The sequence below is a fragment of the Hibiscus syriacus genome, unplaced genomic scaffold, assembly GCF_006381635.1.
Source record: "Hibiscus syriacus cultivar Baekdansim isolate YM2019G1 unplaced genomic scaffold, ASM638163v2 tig00012523_pilon, whole genome shotgun sequence".
NCBI classification, from domain to species: Eukaryota; Viridiplantae; Streptophyta; class Magnoliopsida; order Malvales; family Malvaceae; genus Hibiscus; species Hibiscus syriacus.
This window is the reverse complement of record NW_024062285.1, coordinates 423042-436128: the sequence shown is the minus strand read 5'-3', so window position 1 is coordinate 436128 and position 13087 is coordinate 423042. Positions and strand designations below refer to the sequence as shown.

The 13087-nt window shown below is 35.3% G+C and overlaps 2 protein-coding genes across 2 annotated transcripts; both read left to right on the top strand.

Annotated features, from left to right (window-relative positions):
• The first annotated feature begins 2850 nt into the window (after positions 1–2850).
• LOC120205581 (transcription factor MYC4-like) lies at positions 2851–4331 on the top strand. Its single transcript, XM_039205427.1, has one exon. It carries the CDS (start codon positions 2949–2951, stop codon positions 4293–4295), a length of 1347 nt encoding a protein of 448 aa, XP_039061358.1. The 5' UTR covers positions 2851–2948; the 3' UTR covers positions 4296–4331.
• A 5386-nt stretch (positions 4332–9717) lies between these two features.
• On the top strand, positions 9718–12300 carry LOC120205672 (CBL-interacting serine/threonine-protein kinase 9-like). Its single transcript, XM_039205516.1, has 12 exons — positions 9718–9962; positions 10093–10144; positions 10256–10363; positions 10488–10568; positions 10637–10690; positions 10785–10910; positions 10993–11079; positions 11415–11522; positions 11635–11769; positions 11865–11921; positions 12008–12082; positions 12202–12300. The coding sequence occupies exons 1-12, from the start codon at positions 9718–9720 to the stop codon at positions 12298–12300; spliced, it is 1227 nt and encodes a 408-aa protein (XP_039061447.1).
• Positions 12301–13087: the final 787 nt, after the last annotated feature.

Genomic DNA, 13087 nt, shown 5'->3' with positions numbered 1-13087 from the left:
AGAGAGTACAAAAATGATTCATTTCTGAAAGTCTTTGAAGAGGAAGGTATTGTCAGGCACTTCACTGTCAGAGGTACACCATAACATAATGGGGTGGCAGAGCGTATGAACCGGACATTAGTGGAGAAGGTTCGGTGTATGTTGTCTAATGCTGGGTTAGGCAAAGAATTTTTGGTTGAGGCTTTGGTCTATGCTTGTCACCTTGTCAACCGCTTACCATCGACTGCTTGGTAAAACACCATTAGAGAAATGGTTTGGAGTACCTGCTACAGATTATGATTCCTTACATGTGTTTGGTTCCACTGCATACTACCATGTTAAGGAGTCAAAGTTGGATCCAAGAGCAAAGAAGGCGATCTTTATGGGGATCACCTCTGGTGTGAAAGGTTATCGTCTTTGGTGTCTAGAAACAAAGAAAATAATCTTCAGCAGGGATGTTACCTTTGATGAATCTACCATGTTGAGAAAGATGACTTTAGAAAAATTGGACCAGACAGATGGAACTCCCAAACAGGTGGAGTTTGAAGGAAGCAAGATTGTCCCAACCAATAAAGAAACTGCTGTTGACTCTCCTATGGTAGAAGAAGAGTCAGATGAAGAAGAGGTTCAGACCCAAGAACCTCCACAGCAACATGAATCAATTGCACTCAGAAAGGGAAAGAGGATCATTAGACAACCTGCTCGTTATGCTGATATGGTCTCTTTTTCATCACCAATTGCAATTGATGACGTTCCTGCCACTTTTAATAAAGCAGTATAAAGTTCATAACATAAAAAGTGGAGGATCGCCATGAATGAAGAAATGCAATCCCTTCAAAAGAATCAGACGTGGAAACTAGCTAGTCTTCCGAAGGGAAAGAAGGCAATTGGGTGCAAGTGGGTATATGCAAAGAAAGATGGATTTCCTAACAAGAATAACATCCGCTACAAAGCAAGATTGGTAGCTAAAGGCTACGCTCAAACGGAGGGAGTTGATTATAATGAAGTATTTTCTCCAGTTGTAAAACATTCCTCCATCAGAATTTTGTTGGCTTTGGTAGCACAGTTGGATTTGGAACTAGTTCAGATGGATGTAAAAACTGCATTTTTACATGGAGACTTGGATGAGGAAATCTACATGACTCAGCCAGATGGATTCAAAGTTGCTGAAAAAGAAGAGATTGTGTGCAAATTAGAAAAATCATTGTACGGATTGAAGCAATCTCCAAGTCAGTGGTACAAGCGATTTGACAAGTTTATGATAGGGCAGAAGTACACAAGAAGCAAATATGATCATTGTGTGTATTTACGCGAGCTAGAAGACGGATCCTATATATATATTCTTCTTTATGTTGATGATATGTTGATAGCTTCCAGGAGTCAGACAAAAATTGCGAAACTAAAGACTCAATTGAACAGGGAGTTTGAGATGAAGGATCTTGGTGAAGCGAAGAAGATTCTAGGCATGGAGATATCAAGGGATAAGAAATTGGGGAGGCTTTGTTTGTCTCAGAAAGAATATCTGAGGAAGGTACTAAAACGTTTTGGCATAAATGAGATGTCAAAACCAGTTAGTACACCTCTTGCTCCTCATTTCAAGCTCGGTGCATCAATGTCACCTAAGGATGATGCAGAACGGGAATACATGTCAAAGGTTTCGTATGCAAGTGTTGTTGGTAGCTTGATGTATGCAATGGTGTGTACGAGACCCGATATTTCACAGGCAGTTGGGGTTGTGAGCAGGTATATGCATGATCCTGGAAAGGAGCATTGGCAAGCTGTGAAATGGATTCTGCGGTATATTCTGAACACCGTAGATGTTGGTTTGGTCTTTCAGCGGGACAAACAAGACGGTCAGTGTGTAGTTGGGTATTGTGATTCAGACTATGCAGGTGATTTGGACAAGCGTCGATCAACTACTGATTATGTGTTTACATTTGCAAAGGCACCAGTCAATTGGAAGTCCACCTTACAGTCAACAGTGGCTTTGTCTACTACAGAGGCAGAGTATATGGTAGTTACAGAGGCTGTGAAGGAGGCAATTTGGCTTCAAGGGTTGCTTGGTGAATTGGGAATGGAACAAAAGCACATCAAAGTGCACTGTGACAGTCAGAGTTCTATTCATTTAGCAAAGAACCAGGTTTACCATGCAAGGACGAAGCACATCGATGTTCGATATCACTTTGTACGAGAGATTCTAGAAGAAAGTGGAGTCATAATCCAAAAGATTTGGACCACTGAGAATCCTGCTGATATGTTGACAAAAGTGGTAACTGCAGTCAAGTTTAAACATTGTTTAGACTTGGTCAATATTGTTACAAATTAAAAGATTGTTTTTTTAGAGATGTGTGTGGAATTTGCCAAGGTGGAGATTTGTTGGTTTTTTGGCAAAGTCCCACATTGGTTGTGTATAAGGAGGAGGGGAAATTCTTTTGTTATAAATAAAACATCCTCCTCCTTAGTTAATAATTCCACAAATATAAGCTTCCTTCTATATTAAAGGCTATTTGTATTCTTTCTCTCTTTGCAATATTTCCTCTATTAGTGAAATATTTTCGTGTTCTCTTTTATGTCTATTTAATAGCTATTGTCGGGTATAGTTGTTGTTAATTATTGTCCTATTAAAATTACTTGTCTTGGTAGTTCTGTCTAAGGAAAGTGGGTTTTAAGAGAGACCGTTGTGACCCCTCCTCTTTCCTGGGAATATACCTTGGGGTGATTTTTAGTACAATCATTTTCACAGTAGTCACCTAGCTAATAGTTTCGAAGGTGAATATGTTATTGGTGGAAATTAACACGAATTCCACAACACACATTGTCCTTATATATCACACGACCACACAAAAAATGGGAGGAAATAAGATTCAGCTGTCTAGATTCCCACACAGAATTCACTTAATCCTCGTTTCTCTCCTTTTTCTTGCATCTCTTACTATTCCTGTCCACACTTTTTTCTTTTCCCAGTAGCCATGGAAGAGCTAATAATATATTCATCCTCCTCATCATCACTACTTTCATTTTCCCAGGAAACTCCATCTTCAACCCTACAGCAGAAGCTTCAATTCCTCGTCAAAAGCCGGCAAGAATCCTGGGCATACGCTATACTCTGGCAGACATCAAACGACGACCAAGGTCGTTTGTTCTTGACTTGGGAAGATGGTCATTTTCACGGAACCAAAGACACATCTGCAAAACCATCGACGGCCACCAACTTGTCCGATGTCCAAGCCTTACATAATGAACGAAGAAAGGACATGAAAGGACTCCAAGACCTCATCGGAGACAACCACGACATCGACGTGTCTTTGATCGGCGACACAGACATCACCCGTACCGAATGGTACTATCTGATGTCTCTGAGTCGATCTTTCTCGGCCGGCGATGGGGTTCTCGGCAATGCTCTTAGCACTGGCTCTTTGGTTTGGTTAACCGGTGCTATTGAGCTGCAATTTAATGATTGTGAACGAGCTAAAGAAGCACAGTTGCATGGCATCGAAACACTCGTTTGCATACCGACTTCTTCTGGTGTTCTCGAGCTCGGATCCTCGGAAATTATCAATGAAAATTGGGGACTAGTCCAGCAAGTTAAATCCCTGTTCGGGTCCGATCAAATTCAAAATTCAAATCCGAATTTGAATTTAGTCCCGAGTTCTATCTCAGAGCATTCAGATTCCGACTGTCCATTACGGGCCGAGAATAAAACAGATACAGAGAAGATAACTCCGAAGAAACGTGGAAGAAAACCGATTCTCGGTCGAGAAAATCCGTTGAACCACGTGGAAGCCGAGAGACAACGCCGTGAGAAGCTGAACAGTAGGTTCTATGCGCTCCGAGCCGTAGTCCCGAACGTCTCACGCATGGACAAAGCATCCTTATTGTCCGATGCCGTCGCGTACATCTGCGAACTGAAGTCGAAAATCGAGCACTTGGAATCACGGCTTCACGAAAACTGCAAGAAAGTAAAGGTAGAAATACTCGATTCCATGGATAACCAAAGCACCACCACCACCTCATTCGAGGAACAAGCTAGGCCAACGAGGACTTTTTCAGCCGCAACCGGCGGGTGGCGTGACCTGCAGGTCGATATCAAGATCATGGAAAGCGACGACGCGATGATTAGGGTTCAATCGGAGAATGTGAACCATCCAGCCGCTAGGTTGATGGCTGCACTCCGTGACTTGGAGTTTCAGGTCCATCATGCAAGCGTGTCGTGCGTCGACAAGCTCATGCTCCAGGATACCATCGTCAAGATCCCACATGGATTGATGACCGAAGAATCGCTCAAAGCTGCTATTCTCCGGCGACTAGGGCATTAAGATCATTTACTCAGCATGTAATAAGCTAATAATATCAGTTGTCAATGTCTTTTTCCTCTAATTATCTGCTTTATTCTGTATTATTTATCAAGTGATTTCATCTAATTCAGTGTTCCATAAAGACAGACTTGTCTCGTTAATAAAGGAGACTCATTTTTCACCAGAAAAATAAATATTAAAGACGATAATCGTCCCCATCTTCACCCACTGCTTAAAGATGGGTCTATTTCTTCAGCTACGATGTGTAATTTTTCGAACAAGAAAAACGTGCAACTAATACAATTTTTATGGCCGCGTATATCCTATCTGTTTTATTTTTCTTTAATTATTAATATTGTTGTTTTGATAATAATAAAGTTGTGAAAGCCATATCGGATTAGGGACCAGAACACTAGGGGCCAGAAGTTAGCACGTACAAAACGTGCAGAGAAATAAATAAAGCTGTAAATTAGTACGAAATGATTCCGGATTATTTATATAATATGTCAAAGAGAGAACAACAACGGTGGAAATCATATTTTTATAGATATTTTTTCATCTATTGAATCTTAAATTCTCTTTCTTACTTTTTTTTTTTCAGTTTTAAGGTTTCGTAATGATTAATTTGAATCATTCAAATCATACACTTAATTTTTATTTTGTTTAAGGGTTAAATTATTTTTTTTTTAAAATTTCAAGGACTTATTTATTTTTTAAAATAAAAATATTTAATATTATAAATATAAAATTATTCAATTATTTAAAAATATTAAATATAAAAAAACTAAAACTAAAAGTTAAATTATTCAAAAAAAAAAATAAACTAATCGTATTAAAAATATTTTTACTAAATATGCATATCATCAACATTTATACAAAATATTTTTACTGGATTAATCAAAATTTATAAAATTTAAATTAGTCAAAACTTACAAATTTTGGATTAGTCAAAACTTACTATCTATTTTATAATTATATTTTATTTCAAAACTTATTATATATGTAACACCCTTGACCCGTACTCGACCCAGATATGAGTTCGAGGTGTCACATTTGACTTTTCAAACATACAAAAATTTACAAATATGCATAATTTTAAAACTTATTGTTCCATTCAAAATAAAGAAAATAATAATATTCTAAATCGGAAATTATTTCACAAAATATCTTAATAATTTACATAGATAACCTCAAAGGTAAGAGTTTACAAAATACAAATATATATATATATATATATATATATATATATATATATTTATTCAAAATCGATCAGAGCATTTCAAATTAAACATATAATGCATGCCAACAGTTTACAAAATAATAACAACCTACATTTAATTTGCAATAATCTTATCTTCAAAAACGTATGTTATCCTCGACCCCAGATCAATCTTCAACCTTCTTGAAATCTACGTGTGAGAGAACACACGCTAAGTCGATGACTTAGTGAGGTAATACAATAGTGCTAACTTATTAACAAGAATCTTATTTGTTTTATTAAAAATGATTTTCAAAGGGCTTCCTTGAATTCCATATCAAAGGTATACTTATGATTAATTATACTTTGTATGTCTTTGTTCCAATTGCCCAAAGTATACTACTGAGAAATCTAGGTATTTGAGTACTATGAGGTTGTGCACTAATGTTGTCACCACAGCTCGTAATTTGCACCGAAGTGGCACATAATTGTCCCGAAAGACCACATAGATTGCACCAAAGTGCCACATAGGGTTGCACCGAAATGCCACATAGGGTTGCACCGAAGTGTCACATATTATCCCGAAGGACCACATAGACCATCAACTCTTGGCATGCCAACTATACCTCTAATCCTCATACATATACATTGGGCTTTTAATCACATAATTAGGTTTAATCCTTTTTCAAAGCATTTCTTATTCACATAGCTTCTCTAGCATAGAGTATATTCACATTCACAAATTCGAAGTTCATATTCAATTGTCAAAGTTCATATTTTCATAACACATAGTCATAAAACATAGTATATAAAAATGGAATTTGAATAAAACATTGAATAGAACATAAAATAAATATAAAGTTTTCGATCGAAAACACTGAGGTTGGCTTATCGCAAGCCTTTCTCAATTCTATTACGAAAAGAGAAGTTGCACTCACCTTTGCCCCACTAAAGTCTAATCCAAATCTTTTCAAGTCGATATTCGAAATACCAAGCTGACTAGAAATTCACTTGCGTTCGGTCACTACACAAACAATCTAGAATCAATATCAATCTCATCTCAATTTAATCGAATTATAATAACTTAATATACAAGAACTCTATTTTTTGGTTCATACTTGGGGGTATCGATACACTCCTCAGTGTACCGATACACAAATAGCACTCAATGTTTTGGGTGTATCGATACACTCCTAAGTGTACCGATACACAAATGGCATTCGATGTTTTGAGCGTATCGATACACTCTCATACAATCACGTATATTCAACTCATGATGCATCGGTACTTCTCCTAAGTGTACCGATACACTATGCCCTGAATGGCCACTTTCAACTCGAAATTCACCCAAAAACTCTCTTAAACACATTCTTTGAGTTTATAAACTCACCTTTATACCTTCAAACCAACTTGTACATATTTATAACTCTCAAACATCCAAATTTCTCATTTAAACACTTGAATCCTCAAATCATGCTCAACATTCAAACATGTTATTAACCAATTCTAATACTCCTAATCTTTTAATTAGACTATTGACAAGTCAAATATCTCATTAAAACTTCAAAAACTATTTCATATCAAAATTTCATCTAAAACCCCATTTTTCAAATCTATCTCTAAAACATTTATCTTGTTGTTTTAATGCCATATAAGCTTTCATTTAGCTTATATAACATCCAAACTTCCATTTCCAAACCAAAAATCAAAGGAACAACCAAGATTTAGATTCTTACCTTTAAAATGAAACCCTCGCTGAAGAAAAAGGAAGCAAAGATTAGTTACTAAAACTTCTCTTCTCTTACTTCATATTTATCCCACATAAAAACCATTTAAAAATACCCTTCCCTGCAATTTGCCACTTTACCCTTGTTATAATTCCATATTTGCTATAATACCCAACACAAATTCATCCACAAATCACTAAATTTATCACTTTATTCTAATTTAACCACTGAGTTTAGAAATTCTTACAATTTGGTCACTGACCCAATAGCTGCGATGTTACAATATAATTATCTTTTAATATAGTGGAGACTTAGAAAAAATAATTAAAAAACATAATAAGTTTCGACTAATCCAAAAATTATAAATCTCAACTAATTTAAATTTTATAATTCTCGATTAATCCAATAATAATATTTTGTATAAGTGTTGAAAATATGTATATATGTTACATACATATGTTATGTATAATGTATATTTTAAAAAAACTTTTATTTTTTTATAATTTATAAGTTATCATTTTATAACCTATGATATATATTTAAATTCTTTAAAAAATTATAATAATTTTAGTGTTTTTAATATGAATATTTTTTAATATTTTAATTTAATTTTTAATATTTAATTTTTTTGAATATTTGAATAATTTTATATTCATAATTTAAAATATTTTTATTAGATCCCTATTTATCGAATATATATATATATATCGATTTAAGTATGAATGTGTATTTTAAAAAATCAGATCGAATTTTGAATCGGCTAAGTCTTTTTAAACACTAATCAGATTGAATGACAGATAAAATATAAAAAATTTAAATCAAGTTTGGGTGAAAAAAATGGACCCAAACTATATTAATCCATAGATGTTCGTATCGGTAAAATTGACCCAATAAACCGAGTAGGTAAAAAAATTATCCCATTAGGCCAACCTGAATTTTATTTTGAGAGCTAAGACAAATGTTACGGTACAAGACAAATATAATTTTTTAATTAAAATTTGTTATGTCGGAGTGATAAATTATAATAAAAATATATTTTATTAAAACATGTCGCGTCAATATGATAAATTTCAAGTTACTATAACATATGTCGTAGGTCCTAAAATAATTTTGAAAATTATCTAATAGACTAAATTTTTTTATCAGCATGGCTTTTCGGCCAATTTTACCTGTTCGTATCCGACTTCCAGGCTTAAAGAAAACTGGTTGAGATTGTATATAGGATTTGGCCTTCGATCTACCGCCAAGAAGAAGAGAAGATGAATTATGCAGCTATGAGAGAGTCAGAATGTGGGTTTAGGCCTAAATCAATTACACCACAATAAATTATCGTGTCGTGCCTGTATCAAATTGCATGTGGATATGGATTTTTTAATATTGTTTTTTCAGTTAATAATAATAATAATAATAATAATACGGATAAATTATGTATTTAGTATTTAAGCTATCAATTTTAATCTTTAAACTTTTAATTTTTTCAAAATCATACCTAAAGTTTAATTTTTGTTTCATTTCAGTATTCCATTCAGAATTTAACGTTAAGTCTTGAAAAAAATTGAAAGTTTAAGTACTAAAACGGACTAAAATGATAGTTTAGGTACTAAACGTGTTAAATTTTTAACAACGGGATACTAAAAATGAAACAAAAATTAAACGTTAGGTATGATTTTGAAAAAAATTAAGAGTTTAAGTACTAAAATATATCAAAACTGATAGTTTAAGCACTAAACGCATAGTTTACCCTAATAACATTATTCTTTTTTAAATAAAGACGTGCCTCGCTAAAATACCCTTCTAATCCTACAAGGGGAAAAAGAGTACGCAATAGATATATTACCTAAAATCAATGTCATTAAATACATCAGATAAGATGACTTCAGGATAAACCGAGTCAAAAAAATAAGGTAAGCTTAGAACTAAGAGCCCAAGAGACTAATGTGTGAGCAACCTTATTATAATTATGCTTAATATAACCAACAGTAAAAAAGACATACATTAGTAACTAATATATCCCACGTTTCTTGCAAATGAAAACCAATAGTGGATAAGTTATCCATACCGCCATCAAGCTTATTAACAATCATAATAGAATTCGATTCAATAACCACTTGAGATCATTGGTTCTCGATTGTAAACTTCAATCCGGCGATAACAACGTGAATCTCGACGAGACTTGCCTCCCTACAAGACTGAAACGCTATAACTAGCCTCCTAAAGATACGAGCTATGACCTCAACTGCAGTAATCCGTCTACGAGGATCGAACATTCTATCCACAATAATCTTTATAAAATCCCGATCTAACAGTCTCCATCTCTATGCGAAGGTACCTACAAATAAAGTTAGTTGCCATGTCTCTCTCCTCCGGCTATCCTCGTCAATGTTTTTGGCCACTTGGTACCTAATAATTTTAGCACGCACTCTCTCGCTCCAGTTGCCAGCCTCCATTCCTTCCCGCCACGCCAACAAAAAGGCCATATAACTTCTTTTTCCAACTACGGCGGTTGAAGGTGGACAAAATGAGCACGAAGAAGAATAGCAATGATACGACGTCGGAGAAGGTTCAGACGACGAGGAAACGCGTAGGGAAGTACGAACTGGGAAGGACCTTGGGTGAGGGGAGTTTTGCCAAGGTTAAATTCGCCAAGAATGTCGAGACCGGCGAGTGTGTCGCCATTAAAATCCTCGACCGTGACCAAGTCCTCCGTAACAAGAATCCCATTGCTCAAATTCAACCATCTTCTTTTGGATTAAGGGTGATTTTGTATGGGGCAGATAAAGAGAGAAATATCGACAATGAAAGCTTATAAAGCATCCCAATGTGGTTAAAATATACGAGGTATGTAAACAAACTAATCCCTGGAATTATTATGTAAGGTTGATTGACCTTTTAGGGTTACGGCCTTAGGTTATGGCAAGCAAGACAAAGATTTATATCGTGATCGAGTATGTCAGTGGAGGCAAGCTTTTCGACAAAATTGTAAGCGTTTGTCGTCGAGTTATACCCGCCCATGGAGTTTATTGTTTACGGTACCAAAAATCTTTGATATTTTTTAGGCCACACGAGGGAGACTCAAAGAGGATGAAGCTAGAAGCTATTTCCAGCAGCTTATTAATGCTGTTGATTTCTGCCACGGTACAGACGTTTTCCATAGAGATTTGAAGGTTCAACTCTCCCTTTGATGTAACTGATTCATTAGATGAGTGTGTTTCAATGCTTTTGATTTTGGAAATTGGAGATTGCTTCGTTCTAGCTTCTAATTCCTCATGTATTTGTCCATTTTCGCAGCATGAGAACCTTCTTCTGGATCCCAATGGTGTTCTTAAAATATCAGATTTTGGATTGAGTGTTTTTTCGCAGCAAGTTCGGGTAAGCATGTAATCTAACCATAAAATCATGCATTCGTCCTGGTTGCAACATTACTCTTCCAAATGTAGGAGGATGGGTTGCTTCACACTGCTTGTGGGACTCCGAATTATGTTGCTCCTGAGGTATATATAATGTATATACCATGACTTTGAACAGATAGTGAGCGACAATGCTGCGATTTCTCTGACACTCTCGTGTTCGATATTTCATCCTCAGGTGCTTAAAGATCAAGGTTACGACGTTCGAGCATCGGATATTTGGTCTTGTGGAGTTATTGTCTTTGTACTTATGGCTGGTTATTTGCCCTTTGATGAACCGAAGCTTATATGCTTGTATAAGAAAGTAAGTGAACCTCCGCATCCAGCTTTCTCTTTTTGATGAGAACTTGATCAAGGCTTTTGGTACATGCTGATAAAATTTTCAGATCACAAAGGCCGATTTCACTTGTCCATATTTTACGACCGGTGCAAGGAAATTGTTGCAGCATATTCTCGATCCGGACCCTCTAACCGTATGTTCCGAAACCGAAACCCTTCATGCTTTGCATTTTCTGATAACCTGTATATGATACATGCACTTGTGTTGAAAATTTGTGCGTTCGTTGTACCAGCGTATAACTAACTGTTCCTGAAAGTCTACAAGATGAATGGTTCAAGAAAGGGTACCAACCTCCCCAATTCAAGCAGGAAGAGGTTATAAATCTCGATGACATCGATGACGCTTTTAACGACTCGACTCAACGGTTGTTCATTTCATGCTTTATCTGTTCTGTTTCTCTGACTAAACAGAGTCCTATCATAAGCAAATCCGAGCACTTAACTACTCGATTGTTATTCCGTTTTCCAGGAAAATCTTGTAACAGAAAGGAAAGTGAGACCTGTGTCGATGAATGCTTTCGTGCTCATCTCCAGTTCGCAAAGCTTTAGTCTAGACAATTTGTCTGAGAAGCAGATGGTATGCAATCAAAATCCCCTTGGCTTTCCCCATACTAGACGTTGAAAGCAATGTGTCTAGCCTGGATATGCACTTTCCATCTTATCCGAGTGTACCCCTTTTTCTTCGCCAGTCCGAATCGGAACGACAGGGGCTTGCAAAGCGAGAAACCAGTTTTGTTTCGCAATGTCCTCCTAACGAAATCATCTCCAAAATCGAGGAAGCTGCAAAGCCTCTAGGGTTCAATGTTGACAAGCGGAACTATAAGGTTCGATTAATATTCATCCATGCTGCAACAGCTGTTTATATGTTTACAACTTCTGATTCATGTCTCATGTACTTGCATAATCCTCATCGCCATAGATGAAGTTGAAAGGTGACAAAAGAGGGAGAAAGGGACAACTCTCCGTGGCCACCGAGGTAACACAATATCACCATGTCCGATGCGTATATTATTTGATGTCGGAGAATAACAACGTCGAGAATTCATTGCTCTTTGATCTCAGGTGTTCGAGGTTGCTCCCTTCGTACATATGGTGGAGTTCCGGAAAACCGGCGCAGACACGTTGGAGTTTCACAAGGTATACACATACATACCAGTTGCATTTAATTTATCTGAATTCGACAAATTTCTTCACGATCTAACTTCAAAATAAACGTATGATAACCCATTTTAGCTGTGGTTTTTTTAACATGACAGTTCTACAAGAACTTTTCATCTGGATTGAATGATATAATCTGGAAAACTGATGGAATTGCTGAAGAAAAAGAAAAGTATGTGACGATTAAATCCATTTAAATAAAGTACACAAATGGTCCTTTGATTATAGGGTACTGCTTTATTAAACCCCTCAACTATTAAAAGTTATAAAATGATAATCTGACTATAAAATGTTACTTTGTTGAATCCCTCGACTATTAAAATTTACAAAATGGTCATTCAATTATTCATTATGTTCCAAACTTGTCATTTTTTGTTAAAAAAAATAACGGTATTTTGAGCTGAACATTGACCTGTTGATTATGATATGATAAAATCTGGTCCCAAAATCTCAAATGACTATCATATCTCAATCATCATCTTAACGTTCAACTAAGACAAATCCCAAATTTTTTACGGGAAAAAAACAATTTTGGAATATAATGAATAGTCAAGTGATCATTTTATAAATTTTAATAGTACAGAGACTTAACAAAGTAACATTCTATAATAAGAAGAATATTTTTTAACTTTTAATAATCGAATGACTTAATAAAATACTATCCTATAATTGGATGACCATTGTGTAAGTTACCCTTAATTTAATTGATTTATGTCAAAATAAAATTTACTCAATGTTATTTGATTGTGCACGTCATAAAAAGGGCATTTAGCTTAGCCACCAAATGAAGTACGCATATTTTTTCCTTCCATTTATTAATTCGTATTTTTAAATATACAATCGCACCGGTATGTACAATTATAATTAGAGTCATTAAATGTATGTGCAAAAGAAATTATAATTAATATTTTTTTTGTATAATTATGATAAAAAATGAATTGGTAATTATGTTTAAATTTATATAAAAAAAATTTGAATCTAATT

Bases quoted from the DNA above. Each gene is read 5' to 3' on its own strand.
- LOC120205581 (XM_039205427.1), top strand. From the start codon at position 2,949: ATGGAAGAGCTAATAATATATTCATCCTCCTCATCATCACTACTTTCA.
- LOC120205672 (XM_039205516.1), top strand. From the start codon at position 9,718: ATGAGCACGAAGAAGAATAGCAATGATACGACGTCGGAGAAGGTTCAG. The intron at 10,145-10,255 runs GTATGTCAGTGG...GATATTTTTTAG, and splicing joins AAGATTTATATCGTGATCGA to GCCACACGAGGGAGACTCAA. The intron at 11,922-12,007 runs GTAACACAATAT...CTTTGATCTCAG, and splicing joins AACTCTCCGTGGCCACCGAG to GTGTTCGAGGTTGCTCCCTT.